Source organism: Ruditapes philippinarum, unplaced genomic scaffold (genome assembly GCF_026571515.1).
Source record: "Ruditapes philippinarum isolate M1 unplaced genomic scaffold, ASM2657151v2 ctg3186_1_1_1_1, whole genome shotgun sequence".
Taxonomy (NCBI): domain Eukaryota; kingdom Metazoa; phylum Mollusca; class Bivalvia; order Venerida; family Veneridae; genus Ruditapes; species Ruditapes philippinarum.
The window spans coordinates 177502-201082 of NW_026858102.1; the positions used below are offsets into that span (position 1 = coordinate 177502).

General features: G+C 32.3%; 2 protein-coding genes and 1 long non-coding RNA gene across 4 annotated transcripts; all 3 read left to right on the forward strand.

Annotated features, from left to right (window-relative positions):
• The first annotated feature begins 3312 nt into the window (after window positions 1-3312).
• LOC132752111 (uncharacterized) lies at window positions 3313-14448 on the forward strand. Of its 2 annotated transcripts, none has more exons than XM_060742392.1 (4): window positions 3313-3474; window positions 3818-3868; window positions 12070-12375; window positions 14054-14448. In XM_060742392.1, exons 1-4 carry the CDS (start codon window positions 3426-3428, stop codon window positions 14299-14301), a joined length of 654 nt encoding a protein of 217 aa, XP_060598375.1. In that variant the 5' UTR covers window positions 3313-3425; the 3' UTR covers window positions 14302-14448. The 2 variants fall into 2 exon arrangements, with proteins under 2 accessions (XP_060598375.1, XP_060598376.1); XM_060742393.1 differs by having other exon boundaries at window positions 14060-14448.
• Window positions 14449-16209: 1761 nt separating this feature from the next.
• LOC132752113 (uncharacterized) lies at window positions 16210-16898 on the forward strand. Its single transcript, XR_009628765.1, has 2 exons — window positions 16210-16314; window positions 16633-16898. It is a non-coding gene; the product is annotated as an uncharacterized LOC132752113 (long non-coding RNA).
• Window positions 16899-20178: 3280 nt separating this feature from the next.
• LOC132752108 (uncharacterized) lies at window positions 20179-23378 on the forward strand. Its single transcript, XM_060742389.1, has 4 exons — window positions 20179-20487; window positions 22004-22216; window positions 22367-22579; window positions 23195-23378. The coding sequence occupies exons 2-4, from the start codon at window positions 22053-22055 to the stop codon at window positions 23376-23378; spliced, it is 561 nt and encodes a 186-aa protein (XP_060598372.1). The 5' UTR covers window positions 20179-20487; window positions 22004-22052.
• Window positions 23379-23581: the final 203 nt, after the last annotated feature.

Sequence of the window (23581 nt, forward strand, 5' to 3'; positions counted from 1 at the left end):
AAACCCTGTCTCTATTTCTTCAAAAAAATCAAAATTATCTGTATTAACAAGCTTTGAGGTAATTTGGTGGTATATAAGCAAGACAAATGTATACATCTTCCTTAAAATCAAATAAACATTTAGATAGTTTAAGCCATAACATTCCATTTTGTATTCTTTCAATAATTTCTATATGTTTACTAAGATTTTGTCGATAGTATATTGATAGACCACCGCTATATCGACCTTTCTTCGTGTTAATAGTCTTATTGCCATATAGGTGTTCACTACAATATCCACTTAAATCTAAATTTAAATATGTTTGCTTAGAAACCCATGTTTCGGACAAAAGAACTATATCATATTGATGAATAATTTCTAAAAAGTCTGTATCTGAAAGTTTTCTACATAAACCATTAATGTTCCATGTTAATAATCTGATGTCCGAATTCTCGTGACAATCCTAATCACGTTTGTGCGGTGGTTCACATATCTTGCCATCAACAAAACACTTCACTAATTTCTTGTTAATGAAAAGTTTATTCCCGGATATGCGCGTAGTCTGGTTGTGTTGTTCTGCATCGTCTATCAATGGTTTGAAGGCTTTATGTGCGTCACGATATTCTTGGGGCGATTGAATTCCCACCCCGTGTCCATTGTTTTTTAATGATTGTTTAATGTCAGTTTGTAAGGACTTAAGGCGTACCATTTATAAAATTTATAATGATTTTAAAAGGGAGGCAACTACAACAAACTGTTTATTGAGAAAGTAATGAAATTCATTTAATAAATTTAAAATATCTTTGTACAATCCAAACAGGAAGGAATCTCATTATATGATTTTAAATGAATTACGACAAACTCTTAATTTATCAACAATTTCTTAAGTATTTTCGTTGAATAATTGATATATCAGCAGTTGAACAGGATGCGGAATAAGTAACATGTATCGTATTTGAGACAAGTTCTGACTAAAGGGCTGAGTATGGAAGATTTATGATCTAACATATTTCTTGTACCAGGATCTTTGACTAAAAATAAAACAAAGTTTTGACATTTCAATTGTTACTTCTCTGATTCTTTCCGCTCGAAGGATCTTCCCTTTTAAGAATTTGTTTTGCATTATTGCTCGGTATATGATACTTATATCAGGAAATAATAATCCGACTAATTAACACTTAAAAAGCAATTAACTTTAAACTTTAATTATTATATTTCTAAATATATAATATTAAATGTCCGCTTTATTATACAATGCAATCGAATATTTCCGAATCATTTATATCTCAAAAGGACATACGGACATGATATTCACGTGTATCGTAAATTATAAGAGAAGAAGTATACGTGGGCTTTACTTACATTTTTTTCATTTGACGTTGTTATTTCCAACAAATGTCAGATATGTCAGAAATTCAGAACCGAGCCTTCAACATTTTCAACTTTGTCGTGTTGGGCTTTCTTCAGGGATTCTGTTTTTCTCTATTTTATGTACAAATTCTTCATTATCATTTAGTTTTCACACTGTATTGTGTAGACTAATGATGTTTATACGTACAAACAAAGAGTCAAACCAAAAAAATGCTATTTTTTATCAAAATCAAATTACGTGTAATTCGCAAGATGCGGAAAAAAAATAATATGCAAATGTATCTCAATCATTAATGTATAAGTGGCAAAAGAGGTTCTGCTTCCGATTGACAAAAATATGCCGCGAGAAAGAAAAGCTGCCAAGAACGACAAAAAAGGTTACTCCAATAAGTACGTAATTAACCGCGACCGCAGACAACTGTTCGAGAAATCGCAGCAAAAACTAGAATAAGTCAAATTGTGATTTAGCGTTTTTTAAAACTAACCTGTAAGTGTCTGTGCTTTGCGCGTGATTTCCCAGTTTACTGAAAGAAAAAGAGAATTGGAATAGGGTCGCCGCACCCGCAATTCATCCATTAAGCATGGACGGACCGGACTCATCGTTCCTCTCTAGAATTATCATCATGAACGACTCTCGTGTTAATTCATATGAACCGGAACGCAAGAGAATGCCCATGGTATATAGGAGTACGGGACCCCACTACTACAGTTCTAAATCTATGTTTATAGTAAATCTATAATAGTATGGTAACTTACATAGATGTAAAGGTTCTCTAGATACTTTGACACACGGAAGAAATCAGATTGGTCAGTTTCTGCATGTCCATTCAACAAGTGTCCAGGATGTAACTGACATGTAATTCTGGAACGTTCCTTCTTCGCAGGTTTACAACAACTATGCATTTTGGCTGGATCAACGTCCAAGAAAATCACCTGCAAATACATATATTTATATTCAGTCAATGTCCAACAAGTTCAACAATCTTCTTCCTACTTTACAATATCTGCTTTGAATCATAACTCACTCACTCCCTCACTCACTCACTCACTCACTCACTCACTCACTCACTCACTCACTCACTCACTCACTCACTCACTCACTCACTCACTCACTCACTCACTCACTCACTCACTCACTCACTCACTCACTCACTCACTCACTCACTCACTCACTCACTCACTCACTCACTCACTCACTCACTCACTCACTCACTCACTCACTCACTCACTCACTCACTCACTCACTCACTCACTCACTCACTCACTCACTCACTAACTCACTCACTCACTCACTCACTCACTCACTCACTCACTCACACGCTCACCCACCCACCCACCCACTCACTCACTTCACTCACTCACTCACTCACTCACTCACTCACTCACTCACTCACTCACTCACTCACCTCACTCACTCACTCACTCACTCACTCACTCACTGTCACCCTCATTTACCCACTCTCTACCTACATATACTATTAAAAAACTAAAGAGACACTTAAATATTCTAGAAAGATGTATAATGCAATATATATTATACTACGCCAATGATAATTGAACATGTATTCTAGCCGAAACATTGAAGTTAAAGTGACATTATGATAATTTTACATTGTCAAGTTGACCTGAATTGATCAAATATTTTGAAAGATTGACTGTTAAAATGGTGATTTACCAACAGTTGATAACAAAGAAATATAAAATCTGCCTTTAATATAAAAAGACTTCCCAACTCTTTTTTACATATTGAACGTTTAAGGTATTTACAGATTTTTTTTGTCTACGTGTGCTATTTATTGTATATGTGAAATAAATTTTAAAATTGAAAGGAATGAGGGCAAAATGTTAACTTATTTTGATTTTTATCTGTTAACTCACTTTATATTCCCTTGAATGTACATAATGCCACTTAAACAATATGAATATAACTGCACCAGTAGTAAGCCAGGAAGAACACAAAGCTAGTGTATCAAAACCAATTTTACATCCGTAGTAAAGTCTAAATTTATATATACACACAATGGGTTTCATTTGTGAAAGTGGTTGACAAGGATAGCATTAATACATTTTTAAACATGTGTTTTCTTCATTTATTAACGTTTATCATTTTGTTATTCCTGTATGGTAAGTTTATTTGATAATAATTTTATATGGAAATTGACATTTCTTTTATTTATAGATCTGTATTTTTTCTCATATCAAGCTTATTGTCTTAATATAAAGACCTTTATCAGGTATAGGGGGATGTTTATATTTTTATGAAATATTTAAGTGATTTGATCAACAAGATTAATTTTTCTTTAGGATCAATTGAAAAAAAAATCCATTTACATCAGGAATGATTAATAGCACTGATACGGCATTTATTTTCCCTGTAGATCATGTTCTTTTGTTATTTAAATAGATCACTACAGTATCATTGACATAAATATGAGTGCTTGATATTGTTTAAAATTTACTTTAACAGAATCACAAAGTCTCCAAGAAGGATTCTGTGGAAATGTTGTAAAGACATCGGGTAAGTAGAATATTTGTGAACGGTATGTAGATATTATATGAGTTATATAATCAAGTAAGTGTTATACCCTCGTTACAAACTCGTTTCATATATTATAACTGTTTATTTTATGCTTTTCAGTGGATTACTGATTTATCCGTGAAAATTATATTTGGTAATTTCACAGTGAAAATTATCAAAATATAATTTCACTCTTTTCAATGACGAAACTACTTTTTTAAAATTTTCCCCATGTGGTACCTCAATTTTATTTTTGCTGACAATTCTGACAATGTCAGGCTGTTTAAAGATAAAGCAAAGCTGAAATTGATAAATAACCTAAATGTCAAAAGTAATAAAAAGAAGAAAACTTACTTCTATTCATTCAAATTCCAATCACCAAATTTCGTCTCTAAATTTTTTTGTTTCATTTTTACAGTCTGAAAAATACATTCTTTCCTCATGCAAAACTGCTCTTGATGACATTTGGGCATATTAAAGTATCCTACGAGTAATAACTGCCGTATGCTTTATGAAAAATTGAAAAGCATTGACAGCCATCACTCGAAGAATAAGTAAAACAACCCAGCGTTCTTGAGCAAGCTTCCAAGTTTTCCATTTTCCTAGCTCCTTTTCTGAATGTTTTCACATCTGTCAACACTTATTTTTTGTCTGTTACAATCCTCAAATAAGTTTTCTTTCTTTTAAAAAGGTGTATGACTAACAAATCGAAATTATATCCCTCTGAATCTTACACAATTATTTTCCTCCCATGAAATACACAACTTTAAAAAATGGCTGCCGCTTACAATTTACAAAGCCAGGTCTAATATAAATTCGCAGTAAGTAACAGAAATATGGATGGATGGTTGGACTTTCTCTCCTACAAGAATTGTTTGTTTTTATTATTAAAACAAGCGATCATTCATATTTTTTTAATAAAATGAATAAATATCACCGTCATTTAACGTTGATTGGCGGACTTATTTTTCAGCTCAAGACTTCTTGATTTTAATGAGAAATTCCGACTAAATGGGGCTCTCAATGGGGGAAACAATTTTAATATTAACGTTAAAATTATGGAAATTTCGTTTTAACTTGTTTTTAAGCATAAAATAAAAAGAAAATTTGTCAGTTTGTTGTGTAAGATGTAATTTTATTTCATCTCGTGAACTTTAAAAACAGTATTCTCGCGAGTGGCGTAGCCACTCGTGAGAATTCTGTTTTTAAAGCCCACTCGATGAAATAAAATTTCATCTTACACACAAACAAACAAATATCCTCTATTTAATCGCAATTTCATTATTTTTTTTATAACAGAAATCGGCAATAAATAAATAAGTAAATGAAAAACAAATGTTTCAAATGTACCCTCTCCCAACAAAAAGATAAATAAAATAAAAAAATAAATAAAAAAATGAACTATTACTAACTAATGCTATCGTAAGCTGCCCTACAGCTATATATAATAAATCAGTTGTGTGCGTTCCTTCAATGAGTAAATGTAGTTGTTTTGTTCAGTTGTTTTTGTTGTCGCCGTCACAATAAAAAGAAAAAAGATGATATACATGTATCAGTTTTTCCGATATGAATTAAGGAGAAAATGAGCACTGTTTTATATCTACACATGTTTCTAATCCTTATCAAATCCTCATTGAAGGAGTACGTAATATGAGGGGTTAGAGAGAGCAAAGAAAATCTCCAAACCATGCGATTATACGATATATGAATGTTTACTTTAACATCAATAGATTATAGTTACAGAATCAGGATAAGCATACATATAGATAAAAAGACATTAAAAAGCAAGTCAAGTCGAGAAAAAGTAAAGACATGTTTCAAATGTATATAAAGTTTTATTTCTGCATCAAAAATTATTGGTTAAATTTTCCAAAAATATATGTATGAAGGAAATATGATATCATATTTCCGTATGCACGAAATCATTGCTGAATGGTTAAAAACCTACTTCAGGTAACAACATAGATATTTTCATCCGGAACGTTTTACTTTATTAACAGTCGGGCATACTTCCTGATCGGGAAACAAGGGGATTCCCCTTCAAGGCTTCCCGATCAGGCAGCAAACGTCAAAATCCTTCCCGATCGGGAAGTTAATTGGCCTTTTTCCGTAGTTCAGGAAAAAATGGCCGGTGCATAATAGTTTTCAACCCACTTCAATATGAATATCACACTTAAGTGCAGAAAAGATACATCTAAAATCCTACCGAGTCATTTTCTTTTAAAATGTCTAAAATTAAAATAATCTGAAAGTGAATTTAAGTGAAGTTTTACGATTTTACTAAGAAGTAGCTGCTTCCCGTTTCGAAACACTGTTTCCTGAATATTCACCATAAAATGTTTCCCGTTTGGGAAGGAAGTTTTTTTCTTTATGTTAGCGCGTTCTATTCTGGAAATCTTTCATGTTGATTGAGATTGCTTGGGACAACACCAACAAATAAAGTTATCTGGGCAACAAATCAACAGTGTCATGGTTTGAATGTTTTTAAGTCTGGTGTGTCTAGCAGTTCAGATACAAATGATAGCATCATAGGTGATGTCTTCTCAAATTTTGTAAAAACGAATATTCGAATATATTCGAACATGGAAAATAAATACTCTAACATTAATTTTCCTTTTCGTTGCCGGCCCTAGTTATTTTTATTATGCCCCACATCGAAGAAGAGCAGGTATATTGATTTGCTAATGTCGGTCGGTCAGTCCATCGTTAGACCGCAGTTATTATCTTAAAAACTATTTATCACAGAGTCTTCATATTTCACATAATAATTGGTCATAACTTAAGCAGATGACACTTGTTGATTTTAGGGCTACTGTGTCAAAGGTCAAGGTCACAGGGACCTTAAATGTCAAATTGGTTTCCGCTCATCTTGAAAACTATTTCCCACAAAGTCTTCATATTTCCAAATTGTTTAGTCATATGTAGTAGATGACTCCTATTGATTTTGTGGTCACTAGTTTAAAGGTCAAGGTCAAAGGGACCTTAAATGTCAGAATGGTTTAAGCTCCTTATCTTGAAAACTATCTATCACTAAGTCATTATATTTCACATATTGCTTGGTCGTAACTAGCAGATGACCACTATCGATATTTAGGTCTTTAGGTCAAAGGTCAAGGTCTGAGGGACTTTCAATATGTTTGTTTTTCGTCGTTAGACCTAATTGTTTCCGCTGATTATCTTAAAAGCTATTTATCAAAAAGTCTTCATATTTCATATATTGATTGGTCATAACTTTAAGATGAGCCCTATTGATTTGGGGTAACTAGCTTCAAGGTCAAAGTCAAAGGTGTCTTAAAGTTCATAATGGTTTCCACTCATTATCTTGAAAACTATTTATCACAAAGTCCTCATATTTTACATATTGATTGGTTATAACTAGTAGATGACCCTTTTTGATTTTGGGGTCACAAGGTCAAAGGTAAAGGTCAAAGGGGCTTAAATGTCTAAATGATTTCCGCACAATATCTTGAAATGTATTTATCACAAAGTTTTCCTTTTTCATGCATTGCTAAGTCATATATGGTAGATAACCCTTATTGATTTTGGGGTCACCAGTTTAAAGGTTCCAGGGTCCTTGAATGTCAGAATGATTTCCGTTCATTATCTTGAAAACTATTTATCACTAAATCTTTTATATTTCACTTATTGATTGGTTATAATTAGGAGATAACCCCTATCGATTTTGAGGTTTTTAGGTTAAAGGTCACAAGGACGTTAAATGTCAGAAAGGTTTCCACTCATAATCTTCAAAACTACTCGTTATTAAGTTTTAGTGATTCACATTTTAATTGATTATTACTAGAAGATGACCTCTATTGTTTTTGAGGTCATTAGGTCAGAGGTCAATGTCACAATAACATTGAATGTTAAAATATTCAAAAAAGATGCTCATAGATACATTTATATGATAATATATACTTTATTCCAGCTATCCTCCAGTTTTTATTACTTACTTAAAATAGATTTCATTCAATTTCAGGTTATATATTGGTCATTATTTTTCTTTTCCCATAACTGAACACTTCCATGTACCCATTTATGGCATATTTCTATAACAAAGTTACCAATAGTATGAGTCAGAGCAAGAAAGTGTGGAAAGACATATATGTGATTATGACATTTCTTGTGTTTTTATATATTTTATCTTATTTTATATTTTATACAGTCACTATAAAAACATGTAGTATGGAAACACGTCTTGAGCTAAAGCCAAAAAATATTTATATCTATCAAAATCATTACCTTCAAGCTCAGAGTTTCCCAATCCGTCTGTGAGCTCTAGTTAACATTTAACTTATTTGAGCTGCATGGTAATTTTTTGAGAAATTACACTCTGTGCAATGTTGTTCAATGTGTGCTATACAATCTTAACGGTGTGAAACTTTTATATTGTAATGATGATTTTTGTACTGTCCGTCAAGTATAGCTAATGTTTTGATAGGTAATATTACGCCTTACAAGAACACAAGCTTCCCCAGATATATTCCACTCGTGTTTGAACTATGTGCCACATGTCTTTAAAAACTGGCCAGGCTTGGCAATTTCTATTCATCAAGGTACTACTACAAATATAATGTACTTCCAGATTGGGAAGCAGTGTATCTTAAACTTTTAACAATAAATAATTTGCTATATGCTTGATCAGGAAGCAACGTTTCCAAAACGGGAAGTGGCAAGCAGAGCTGCATTACTGGTACTGGTACTGCAGTACATACTGCAGCGATTTTGCAAGTACTGGTACTGATACTGAATTACTCTTACAAAATTTTGCTACTACTGGTACTGGTACTGCATTACTTTTTTAAAAAGTGGTACTGCTACTGCATTACCCAGTACTTTTGGTTTTGATAAAAATTAAAAATAGCATCAATTTTTCTCATAAAATAAAGCTGTAAATTACATTAACTATATTTTATTTTTTGTGAAAAAGTAAGTTATCAAATCTAAAGATAATTTACTGCAATATTCCTTCAAATGTTAACATAGTATTCATCATAAAAAGCACCAAAGACTTTAAGTAAAAATTAAATTAAGATAAACAGACTCAATTACTCTTTACCCTAAAATTTTCTTATTAGAATCTTTTATTACTTTGTATTTACTAGTAAAAGAGCAAAATAAACACTAATTAATTTCTTCTACTCTAAATAATCCCATTTCAAGTGAAAAAAGTGATATTGTTAGCACCATAAAAAGTTGTTATTTACTACGGTATAAATTGCACAGAGGTGTGAAGGTGTGAAAGGCAACAAAAGACTGTTGTGTTTTAAATGAAAGATGTAACAGTTGACTGGTTACTAAACAATAAGATATGACATGAATATATGTTGTAAATATTGTTTGTAAAAAGTATGTTAAAACTATAAAGTTGTAAATGTGTTATGTAAACTTTAAAGTAAATTATGATTTTATTTCTTTGCTGAATAATATTTGCAATTATTTGTTTGACACTGTATTTATTCAAACTTTGATGAATATATAAAAGAAATGGTACTGATACTTAATTACTTCACCAAAAAAAGTACTGGTACTGCAGTACCGAGCTAAAATCTAGTACTGGTACTGGTAATGGTACTGCATAATTTGCCAAGTACTGGTACTTAAGTACTACACCCTTAGTACTGATGCAGCTCTGGTGGCAAGGTTTTGGTTAAATCTAAAAACTTTACTTAGTTCACTATCAGATTATTCTAATTGTAGGCATTTTAAACGAAAATAACCTTGTAGGATTTTAGATGTATATTTTCTGCACTAAAGTGTGATATTCATATTGAAGTGGATTGAAAACTGTTATGCACCGGCCATTTTCCTGAACTACGTAAAAAAGACAAAAAAAAAAAAAAAAAAAAACTTCCCGATCGGAAAGGATTTTGACGTTTGTTGCCTGATCGGGAAGCCTTGAAGGGGAATCCCCTTGTTTCCCGATCAGGAAGTATGCCCGACTGATTAACGCAAAACATTATTATTTTTAAATCATCTGAGCGCAAAGTTTTAAAGGATGAGGGTGAATAGAGCTTAGATATTCAGCATGACACATCTTCTAGTGTGTGTCTTCCAAATGTCTTCAAATAAAAGTCCTAGGGTCAAAATTGGCCCCGCCCATGGGGTTTGTTGATTTTCCTTATATGTTTATAATAAAAAAAATCTTTTTCCAAAAAAAACTAAATGAGCTAGAGCTTAGATATAATTTTAGCATGCAACATCTTGTATTGGGTGTCTATCAATTTTGTTCAAACAAAAGCCCTTGGATCAAAATTAGCCACGTGCTATTGTGTCATTTATTTTCCTGATATGAATAATCATAGTAAAAAAAAATTAAATACGCAAAAGAGTTAGAGCTTAGATATTTAACATGAAACATTTTTCTAGTAGGTGACTACCATGTTTGTTAAAATAAAAACCCTGGGGCCCAACTTGGGTCTGTCCCTGGGGTGCATTGATTTTTTTTATAATGATATATAGATATATAATTATATCTTCTTCTTTTACACTATAGAGGCTTTAGCTTAAATATTTGGTATGAGACATTTTTATAGTGACTCTCTTTCAATTTTGTTCAAATTATAGCCATGGGGTAAAATTTAAGACCACCTCACGGGGTCACTTATTATTCATAGACAAATGCGTCTGAGATATTTGGCATGTTGAATTGCCTTGTGGATCATCTACCTAAGTTATGAAATGACGAACCTTGGATAAATAATTGGCCTGTCCCGGGTCACTCATTTTAAACATACGTATTTACATATATGCATTACATAGCTTTCAATTATTGCTTAATAATCTATCTTTAACTAAGATAAAGAAAAGTACCAATACCAAGAAAATAAATTAGATATTTGAATATTATGATTTTTTATCTTTGAATTTATGATGACTTAATATATCAAGAAAATATTTAAATAGAAAAAAATGTCTAGATCTACTTAAGGTCACTCATTTTACATAGACTTTTATACATATATGTATTACAGATTAATCAATCCTGACTATTTCCCTTTAATGAGGTAAAGTAAAGTTTGCATTCATTCCAAGGAAAGAAATGAGATTTTTAATTATTATCTTTGGAAAAGAACGATAACTTAATATATCAAGAAATATTTATATAAACTAAAAGTAAATGTCTTAATCTCTATTGCAAACGGCTTTACAAATAACTACAATATACATGTATATAGCATGAACATCTCGACCAATTTATATGGTAGCTCACAAATCTTCTTCTGGGGTACTATAGAGGCTTCAGCTTAGAAATTTGGTATGAAACATTGCTAGGTGGACCTTTACAAAATTGTTAAAACTATAGATCTGGGGTCTATGTCCTTTGGGGGACATAGATTTTCCATATATCTATATAGTTAAAAAGTCTCCGCTAAAACTACAAGAGCTAAAGTTTAATTATTTGTCATGAATTATTATCTTGTAGACGTCTACTAAGTTTTTTTTCTTCAAATTATAGCCTTTACGTAAAAAATGGCACCACCCGAAAGTAGGTGCTTGATTTTTCTTATATGTGTATAGTATAAAATACCTTCTTCTATTTTAATGTTGAGGCTTTAGATTAGATATTTGAAATATTGTGTGGCTAACCTCTACAAAAATGTTCAATAAAGCCCTGGGATCAAAAAATTGCCCACTCCCTGTGGGAAAATAGATTTTTCCTTATATGTATATTGTAAAAGAAATCTAAGCTAAATCTAAATTTGCTTAACCTTAGTTTTTATAGCAACTAGTGATTTCATAGCAGCCATTGACTTCTCATAGCAAACTGTGAATTTTCATTGCAACCAGCAAACATTAACTTTACATAGCAACGGCTGAATCTACCATTGAATTTCATAGGATGCACTGACTAAAAAAAAAAAAACAACAACATTTATTATGTATAGCAACCAGTGACTTCTTATGTAACTAGTGTTGTCCTTTTGCAAAAGCAACATGTTTTCACGTGTGCACTATTTCAGAAAAAAGAACTTTGTGATATCAATTTAAGATTTTTATTTTATATCTACTTTTGCTTATAGTTTTCAATATAACTTGTTCATAGAGAGTATGGATATTCCGGTGAGCGATATTAGGGCCATCATGACCCTCTTTATCTTTGTTTTAGTAGTATAATTAATATATTTTTAGTATTCTTTAGCTTGAACACTTGTTATAAAGCATATATTGTAAAATAATCATCTTAATTTACCTTACAGTTTTGAGAATATGTACAGAGGACCGGATGCAAGATGCAACGACTGCTTATATTGATACCATCGAGGCTCCCAAATTTAAGAACACGTCTTGTGAATGTCGCATATTTCCTTCTAGAAACAGAGCTAGTTTGATGTTTGAAATGATAAATATCACTCAAGGGTCACAATTGAAATTTAAAATAAAGGGAAATGTGTTTGACAAATTAAGTAGCTCACGTTCAGTTCGTATCCAGGAAAACACTAAGCTTAAGTTTATTACTAATACAACTCGGAAACAAGAGGGAGCTTGTCTCGCCATCTATCAAAGTACGTACCGCATCCATATTTAAATTACAGTTTATTTAGATTTTATATATTGATCTTGTATTGTTATTTAAAATCTGAAACTAAGTTAACCATCGGGGGCATTACATACAACAAAAATGCAAACTCGATTTGATTGAGCCTGTTCATGAGAGACTACAAAAATGAACAACATCCCTCACGTCCCCTAGCACCGGCTTAAGCCGTCCTCACTTTCATCACTGTATGTGCTGGAATCATTTATCCCGGAGGGTCAGGTCAGAAAGTGTAAACAATAATGGAGTTGAAATATATCATGCTACATATGTTAGGACAACAAAAATATGAATACAGATGTTATGACAGGTCAGATGTTTGCCAAGTGACTTAAAATTTCTTTATAAATGACGGCAGAGTTATTAATCGGACAATATTTTCTTACTGCTAATATAATTATGACATTTAAATATTTGACCTTGGGGTAAAGAGTCTAAGTCTTGTGCATGACAGCTGCCTCAAGCTTCACGTTTGTGCCGCGTTCAAAATCCATCGATGCATCGACAAAGTATGTGGTCGAACGAGATTTTCTACCTGCTGTTCTAGTACTTTCACAATTAAATGTTACCTTGACAATGAATCTAGGGGTCTACGTCCTGTGCATGACACATTGTCTAATCAGACAATCTGCCAAGTTATTTCAAATTCCCTTGTTGATGAATAATGCGCCGAGCACTGTCATAAAACTGCTGACTTACGACCTCTAAGCTTGACCTTTACCTTGGAGCTTGCGCATTTCAAACCGAATTATTTGGCTTAACATTTGTGCTCAGTTATTTTAAAATCCCTTGATGTATGACAGAGTTATAGGACATAAAAGACTATTTAATTACGGACATTTGACCTTGAAGTGTAACCTTGACCCTGTAGCTAGGGGTCTACATCTTCCGCATGATTAATTGTCTCATTATGCCAAGTAATTGTATTATTTTTTATAAAACCCTTTAAGAATGACAGAGTAATAGACCTGTCAAGATTTTCTACTTCTGACCTCTGACTTCTCATTAAGTGTGATCTTTGAGCCAAGGTCTAAGTCTTGCACATGGTACACTATCTAATAATGTTTAATATCTGTGCCATTTGGTTTCAAAATTTAAAGCATAATAAAATTATGGACCGGACAAAATTGTTTATCTGCTGACCTTTGACCACCTAAATGTGACATTTGAGAAAGGCGTCTAAGTCTTGCGCATGGCACATTTCCAATCATGTTTAATATTTGTGCCAAGTGTTTTAAATCTCTTAATGCATGAAATACTTGTAGTTATTTCCCGGATACGACCTTAGCGTGCGACCTTTGCCTTGAAGGTAAGGTAACTGTTACACGACACACTATTTCATCATGCTATACATTTGTGTCAAGTTTGTTTTTTCAAAATCTTACAGCTCATATTGTGACATTGACCTTGCGGTTAAGGGCATAGGTCTTGCGCATGCCACGCTCTCTCAATATGTTTAACATTTGTGCCATGATATTTAAAAGTCCTTGATGCATGACATGCATGCATGTCAGCACACAGACAGACAGACGGACAGTAGTTATACAACATGTCCCGTTGCCATAATCATTGCGAAGGCATATAATAAGGTATAAGTTAGTCGATGTTTATCAGTGTTAACTTCTGTAAGTTTTTTTTTGTTTTAGTTTTAGAAAACCGGAACCCACGTCAAGAAGTCAAATTCAGTATTAGATGCAAAAAGGTTGCATCAAGAGCAACAACAATAGAAACGATGCCAGTTTCAAATTCAGCAAGTCAAGTGCCTGGAATAATGGCTCCTCTGTCATCAAATTCTAAATCCCACACATTGTCAACAAAAAAGTCTTCTGCTCAAACAAAAGTCGGTCTTGATTCTACAGACAACAGAAGAATAGGCATTTTAGGTATATTCTAATAAACTGAAATACAAGGTATCATTCGATTTAGAATAAATTCAAATGATAATTACCTATGTTACTTAATATAGTAACAATAATTATCTAAGGTATTTCAACGCTATAAATGCAATATTTAGGTCATTTTGCATTTTTTGCCGCCTTGCAACTCCGCATTTATTTTATTTAATGGGCGAGTTGACATAATCAATCACAAACAACAAAGCGTTGAAGATTTATAATCTAAAGATTTGTTTGTTTGTCACTTTGACACAGTATAGGTCATATCGCGACGTTTCAGCTTTACTTGTTGAGGAAGACCTCAGGTGCCCCTCCGTGCATTATTTCAGACACGAACCACCGACGTTCCGTAAACTAGCTGGGTAGCTTCCTCACATGAAAGAATCCAAAGTATGTCGGGATTCGAACCCACAGCGGTGAGGGGCAAGTGGTTTGAAGTCAACGACCTTAACCACTCGGGCACAGACGCCCCTATATAATCTGAAGAGGAAAAAACAATAACTGTTATCAAGACAAAACATGAACCTCAGAAATACTACAAAAGACTTTTGAGTCGCACGTCTGTAAGGAATGCGTAATGACCTATATCTTGTCATAACGGCATTAAAAAACCCTAGATATTGTTACTGTATATAAAAGACAAACCATGACCCTCAGAAATTCCAAACATGACTTCAAATTGACATTGATTCAACGACAGGAGTCATCTTGAACGTCAATTTGCACGTGCGCTCATTCACTCCGACGCCTAATATGGAAAAAAAATAAGTTCGAGTAGATCTACCAAGGCTGCAAAAATTTCATAATGACCTCAATCTTGCCATAATAGCATTGAAATACCCTCGATATTGTGACTATATGTAAAAGATAAAAGTAGAAGTTGAAAACGCACAACCATGTCAAACATGTCCATTTTATTTTTTACCGTTAACTTTTACCTCTGTTATTTTGAAATTTTGCTGTTGATATTTATTTTAAGAACCTTAAATTTGGCATTGATATGTTGTGTATATCCTTTAAGATCGAAACTGCCCACGATTTCCTGGAAAACCCCTTGCAAATCTTTTTAAAGTAAATGTATTTACATCAGGGAAGAAAATCACAATTGCTAAGATAAACATTTATACTGTAATTCTATAAAGTGTAAATAATTAAGTTTATTCTTAGAACAAAAGACTGCAATAAGAATCCCTAAAGAAAGACGTTACTGTCAAGTGCAAACTAACGTCCACGCGCCTACCACTGGCTTAAGCAGACTTCAACATTTAACATGAACTTGTAAAATTTAGAATTTTGAAACATCCGCAGATGTGTTCATATGGCGGTAATCACTGAACCTTCAATATGACATGTTATTGCCATTCCATGAAAAGCGGCATATGGTCCCCAAGTAAAAAAATGCGTGTGCTCTAAACGAGAAAACAATCGGCGGAACTAAATAAAATGGAATTTTGAAAGTTTTATAAAATTTAAAGCTTTTTGTTATTTTTCTAATCACACCTTTTACAATTGCTTAAAAAAGTACATATGAACTGAGCTACAGTAAAATTTCTTCTTGCTGAGGGATGACAATTTCCACCGTTAACACTCATAAATCTAACACTAAAAGTAGATTTTGAAATATTTAAGACATTTCAGTCAGGAAAATCCATGTCTTCGTTAACTGTTTTATAAAAATCAAAGCAGTTGATAATATGCTAAGATTTTTAAGTGTAGGACAATTAAATTTCTTTTGTTTATCAACGTAACATTTTTAATAACCTCTGTGTTTGCAAAGCGTTGCGTTGTATACCTCAATAAACTTGTATTATAAAATATGCTACATATATTTAGATATGTTTAGATGATGCAGATCACAAATGTAATCATCAGTTCACGTACTTGAAATATATTTGCATCAGTTTATATCAATACTTCACTTGTGATAGTGCTTGACAAGGATAGCATTAATGCATTTTGAAACATGTATTTTCTTCAATTGTTAGCGTTTATCATTTTGTTTATCATGTACAGTAAGTTAATTACATTTTAATTTTATATGCAAATGTACATTTGTTCTGTTTATATGTTTGTATTGTTTCATCATTTAAATCTTATTATCTCAATTGTTTTCTTTTTCATTAAATAATTCTGTTTTATTTGATCAATAACATGAAATCATGTAGAATAATTAAAATCAACAGGTTAAAAAGTAAAGTGTATCATCGTTAAGTTTAATTGTATGGCAGCTACCTGTAAAACTATTGTTTACACTTGGTATTAGCAGTTGTTTCAATACAGCTGAATTATAATGAAAGAGCTTCATATTGTTTAAAATTTACATTTGACAGACTCACATAGTCTCCCAGAAGGATTCTGTAGCAGGTCCGAAAGTACACAGAGTAAGTAGAATACATTATGTTAACAGTTTGTCTAATCTAGAAAGTAAAACGTTTATGTTTCAAACGTTTATTACAATACATTAAGATTAATTTTAACATCATTGTCTTATTTAAAGATAATCAGGATGCTGATACACATACATTAAATGGCATTTAAACGGATGATGTGACTATTATTCATTAGTGAAGATGGTACTGAATCAGTTTAACACAAACACTCAAAAAGCGCAGAAATTGTGAAACAGGACAGCCATATTTAAGATTTTAAATTCGAACTTAAACAGCATATATTTCTAGTCTGGAAATCCGCCCTTCTATGTTAAAAACCTCATTATGATAAAACTGAGAGTTTTAGACATGCTTCATCTCTGTTATTTTCTTATATTTGCTACCTCGTTATAAAAAAAAACTTTATTTCATACCCATAAACTTGAACATTTATAAAAAAGGCATATATTATGATAAAATAATCATATTAATTTTTCTTACAGTTTTAAGAATATGTACAGTGGACAGTATGCACATTTCAACGACTGTTTATATTGATACTCTCGGGGCACCTAAATTAAGAAAAACATCTTGTGAATGTCGCATATCACCGATTAGTCACAACGCCTTTTTGGTGTTTAATTTGTTACATATCACTCAAGGGTCACCATTGAAATTTGAAATAAAGGGAAAAGTTCTTGATACAAAAAGTAGCTCACATACAGTTCGTATCCAGGAAAACACTAAGCTTATGTTTATTACTAATACAACTCGAGAACAAGAGGGAGCTTGTCTCGCCATCTATCCAAGTACGTACTGCATATACATTACAGATCATTTTGATACATTGTAGTTATTTTGAATTTAAATTGAACATAACATCCCAAAACGTAATCATTCAATGATTCTTGTTATATGTTTAAGGTAGGTTGTGTGTGTGTGTGTGTGTGTGTGTGTGTGCGTGTGTGTGTGCGTGTGTTGGTGTGTGTGTGCGTGCGTGCGTGTGTGTGCGTGCGTGCGTGCGGTGCGTGCGTGCATGCATGCGTGTGTGTGTGTTCCTTAACTTTAAATCTTGAGATGGCCAAACATTAAGCATACCAAATAAGCTTTAAACCACGGTTAAGACTTACGGTTAAGACTTTTTTTCTTTTTAGAATACACAAGTCAAGACGCCACTTTCATTATTCATTGCAAAAATTTTGTTACAACAACAACAACACCACCAACAACAACAACTCCAACAACAACAGAATCAACAACAGAATCAACAACAGAAACGATACCAGTTTCAAATTTAACAAGTCAGGTGACTGAAACAATGTCTAAATATCATACATTGCCAACACAAAAACAGAAGTCAACTGCTCAAACAAGAGTCGATCCTGAAAATTCAACACAAAACGGAAGTAGTGGCATTAAAGGTATATTCTAACAAATTGAAAATCAATGTATCATTCAAATTCAAAAATCGCAGAAGGTTTTTATCAGTTAATGTAAAGATTCAAAATTAAATTAATTAGCTCATTTTATAATAAAACGAAACGGCATTACTTATTTATTACAATATGTATATATATGATTGATAACAACTTTTGCGACGCAAATGACATTTAGTAGAATTTTTTTAAGTGACAACTGCTTGTGACATACATAAAAATGTTGATTTTGATTTTTTCATTCAACAATTTCAAAATAGCCTTTATAATTTTTTTAGCTCAATATATTTTAATATACAAATAAGACATAATCAATACATAAAAAGCATGTTATGTACGTTAAAATTTTTCTTATTTTTAGTATTTTTCTAGAGGTCTAGGTGCTGCACTTGTCGATAGGATTCATTTGTAAATACGTACTTGGTTCTTTTTTTAGGCTCACCTGACCACGAAGTGGTCAAGGTGAGGTATAGTGATGGGGCTCTGTCCGGCGTCCGTCGTCATGCGTCGTTCGTCGTCAACAATTGGGTTGTTAAAAGTCTAGCAGATACAGTTTTAATTGGATCAACATTAAACTTTGTCAGAATGTTTCTGTCAATGAAATACAGATCCAGTTAAAAGATGAGTTATCTCGGGTCAAAAACTAGGTCACAGGAGCTAAAAATAGAAAAAGTTTGTTAGCAGTCTAGTGGCTACAGGTTTGATCTAAATATTCTGAAAATCAGTCAGGAAGGTTGTTTTGATGATTTCTATGTCAAGTTAGAAAATGAGTCATCTCCGGTCAAAAACAAGGTCACAGGAGCTAAAAATAAAAAAAATATTAGCACTCTAGTGGCTACAGTTTTGTTCAAAATATTCTGGAAATTTGTCAGAAAGGTGGTTTTGATGAGTTCTAGGTCAAGTTTGAAGATGTTGCTTCTCTGGTCAGTCAAATACTAGGTCACAGGAGCTAAGAGTAGAAAAATCTTGTTAACATTCTAGTGGCTGCAGTTTTGATATAAATATGCTGGAAATTTGTCAGGAAGGTTGTTTTGATGATTTCTAGGTCAAGTTCGAAGATGTGTTATTTCCGGTCAAAAACTAGGTCACAGGAGCTAAAAATAGAAAAAGCTTGTTAACACTTTAGAAGAGGCAGTTTTGATCTTTCAGGAAGGTTATTTTCAAAATTTCTAGGTCAAGTTTGAATATGGGTGATCTCCGGCCAAAAACTAGGTTACATTGCCAAATTCGGAAAAACCTTTTTAACACACTAGAGGTCATATTGTTTATTCAATTGTCATCAAACTTGGTCTGGATGCTGTATAAGACACTGCTTAATGGGTCACGGGAGCGTTCTAGGGCCATCATGGCCCTCTGGTTCAGTATAAAATATTTATATGTTTACAAAATTGTCTTATAATTGTAAAGTTATTCTAACAAAGAAGGTATTTTATGTGACATAAATGTATTTGTTTTATTTGAGACATGACATACTTTGAAATGAAGTTTGAAGTTTTGTATGTGTAGCATAATACCTTAACCGCGAAGTTGAAAGAAAAGATCTATTTGAAAATTCATCGGTTTAGCAGAGATGTTTGGACATTTTTTATTGAAAATACATTCCTCTGTAGCATGTTTGGCAATTTTTTGCTTTGTTTTGAAAAATATGAAACAGACACCTGTATATTTGTATTCTTTTACGATATCTAAAGTTTTTGATTTTTGAATGTAACAGTATAGAAGAGTATTTTACCCTTGAAAAAATTTAGAACTTTGTTTTAAAAGAATTAAATTTAAGTTTTCAAGCATCACAGTAATCACAGAAGATATTTAAAATGTTTTGCAGTTTTTCCTGCAATTTCTGTCATTGAAACAGTTCTGTCTGCGCAAAGAAGCATGGAAAGTTTACAAAATATATAGCAACAGTTTCGAACTCATTATGGTGAATTTCAACCTTAATGTGTTCTTACTGATGTTAATGAAATCACTTATATCATTTAAACATACAGAAAAAAGCCGGGGAGATAAATTCTCACCCTGTCGGACGCCCACATGTCAAGGGAAATAATCAGTTTTTACTTTATTTACAAAAATGCATGACTTAGCGTTTTCATACATATTTTCATATAAGATCCGTATATTGTTAAGAATAACTTTTCCCCAAAAAACATCTCTCCAAATAATTTCGAAGTGTGTATTTATAAAACAATATTGAATTTATAAAGAAAAAGTTAAGGTAGCAATTTCATTACCAAAAATGAAGTTACCACTGTATATCTAAACGTATATTAAAAAATCATAATAGTAATGCTTGTTTTTCAGTACCAATTGTGGCTGCATGTATCGCTGCTTTCATCTGCTCGGCAGGTTTTGTAATACTTATCGTTATAATTTGCAGAAGGTTTGTTCTATAATTGTTAATATGATTTTTGTTTTGTATTTGTTATATTTATACACAAGCATATGTTGATGTGTTGCTTGACAAACAAAATAGAATTAAAGCCAATTGGAAATCAGAGCAATCAGACTCATAGTTTAGATCTATTTAAGCTATTTCTTGCATTCCTCTGCATTTGTTTTGCCTTTATTGTGATTCGGATTTCCCAAGAAAGCTATTTTAGCCATGCAATCAAATAGAGAAAATAAAATCTTTAAAGAAAATATTATTATTATAAATATACCTGTATCAATACAACAAACTAACTATCGTGGAAAGAAAAAGATAAAAGATAAAATACAACATTTCAAATCTTACAATACACTAACAATATAAATCATGTGATTTGCGAAAAAATGTACAATTACGTACATACGGTACAGAATGTCTTGCAGCATCAGTACATGTACCACATTGGTGGTTTAATCCAGTGTTTTACAGTATTGTACATTGGATACCCACGGCCGAACCATTCACATTATCATCATCATATTATTTCGCGATATTGAGTTGATAAGAGGTGTGCCAAAGACAACTTTTCATCGGTTGCCTCACGATTTCTTGAGCCGATTAAAACCGAACGCTCGTTCTATATTCTTGATGAGTAGTTAATTCTAGAAAATATATAACAACTGTGGTCTCTGCTTGAGGAACTATTTTGTTTGTGGATAGTTTTGCCTTTTATATTGGCAAGACAAGCGAAACAGGTTTACATCGTGGACACTGCCATATTGTTTCTGATAATTGTTTGACTATCATCTCGGAGAATATCAATTTTGCTGAACGCGATTTCATTGGTTTATATTTTATGTACATGATGCTGTTTATCGACACAATTTACCAACAGATGATTACATTTAATAGTGCATGTAAATCTGCCGTAGGTATCCGACGATGATTTGTTGCTGATTTGTTATAACATTTGCACACTTGTTAATAATATAATTATAAGTATAGTTGCATGTACTCGTATTATCTGATTGAAATGTTATTTCAATACCGCGTAGTTATATTGTACAAGTGATGCTTATAAAAAGGTAACATTTCATCTTAAAGGGACTCCACTGAGGTTTAAAATCCTATAAACAAAACATTTGAATTTCTTACATAAATGAGCTGGGGCACTATAAACAGATATATATGCAGACACAGTTAAGAAATATACTTTGAAATAAACTGAAAATCGTATTTCTATGTTTTTCTTAGGCCAATTTGAGTGAAAAGCATTTAAACGCTTTTCATTTTGGGTCATCTTTTAACAATTTGAATAAATATTCTGGAAAAACGATGAGCGGGAATGATCTGAAATTTTGCACAAAGTTTATTTGTCTAATCCTACATCAAATTGTACATTTATCTGGAAAAATATTTTCAGTCCCATCATGTCAAAAAACCTCAATGGAGTTCCTTAAATAGTATTATCATAACTCACATTTGGAACGATTGTTGTAATGATGGATCTAGTGTTTGTATATTTAAGGCATCGGTCTTTTAAAGAAAAAAGAAACAATCAATCAAATGAAGTCACAATGTCTGACTTAGACCCTAACACAGGACAAAGTGAGTGTGATACTAACACTTACGAAATACCTGACCAAAATGTTTATGAAGGTCTAGAAAGGCAAGACAATGTTTCATCGAGTGAAATGTACCAGCATCTGTATACAGAAACTAAGAATCCAGATTGCGAAAGGTAAATACATAATAATTAGAAAGCAATAAAACTTTTATAAATGTCGAGTGTCATATATAACACATCGGTATATATTGATATAATTTCTTATCATCATTCACATTTAAAACGATTGTTGTAATGATGTATCTAGTGTTTGGTACATTTCAGGCATCGGTCTGTTAAAGAAAAAATAAACAATCAATCTAATGAGGTCGCAGTGTCTGACTTAGAACCGAACACAGAACAAACCGAGTATGATACTAACACTTATGAAATACCTGACCAAAATGTTTATGAAGGTCTAGATAGGCAAGACAATGCTAAATCGGATGAAACGTACCAGCATGTGTATACAGAAACCCAAAATCTAAATTGCGAAATGTAAGTACACAATAATTAGAAAGCAATAAAACTTTAAAATTTATAAATGTCGAGTGTCATATATAACACATGGGTTAATATTGATATAATTTCTTTTGAATAAAGAAAAAGTAAAACATAATCGTTGCATACAATACAGATTACATTTACTATCTACTAAGCTTGATATACAAAGTTGTTTATTTTCCGTCCTTTGAATCGCGTGAATGTACTTTGGCTTTGGCTTTGCCAAAAGGCTCATGAGATTTCTCCTGTAATGTTAGCCAGACAATTAATACAAGCATAACGGAGTAACAAATTAATCAACAATGGAATAATTTTACTTCATTTCAATTTGTATTGATTTTGATAAAATATTAGCAGCTTATTTTTAAAAATTCCCCCAATAGTTTATTTGTAACAACATCATAAAGTGGTAAATTCTAATATTTTCCTTTTCTCCTATTGTTAAATCAATTAATGCAATTAATGCACCACCATTCTTATAAATTACAGAATATGTATGTCATATTAAAGGTATATCGCAAAAAAACTGCACCGTCTTTAGAATTCGCCACGAGTCCTTAGGGTGTTTATCGTCATATATTTTGATAATTCTTTTTTATTTCTTTATAGCAAAACGCAAAACCTTAGTAACCAACAGTCGGACACAAACATTTTGGAAAAAGAGCATTACAATACGCCTGATAAGGATAGTATTTGTTACAGCATACATCGTGAGAACTCGTCAAATGAATATGAAAGTTATAAAGCTAACGCAACTGATCAGATGTACGAAACACTACAAAAAGACAACTGACACATATTTAGAACGGCGTTAATTAAGATTTATGAACTGGAGTTTGTCTTTTCATGTAGGTATATGCTCTCTTTATACTAGGCATCGGAATTACACATGACTTAAATGAACGCTAGAACTTGCGAAACAATAGAGCTTAGATACATATGTTTTATAGAAATATAGCAGTTTTCAAGTTTGAAGAATATCTAGATCAAATTACA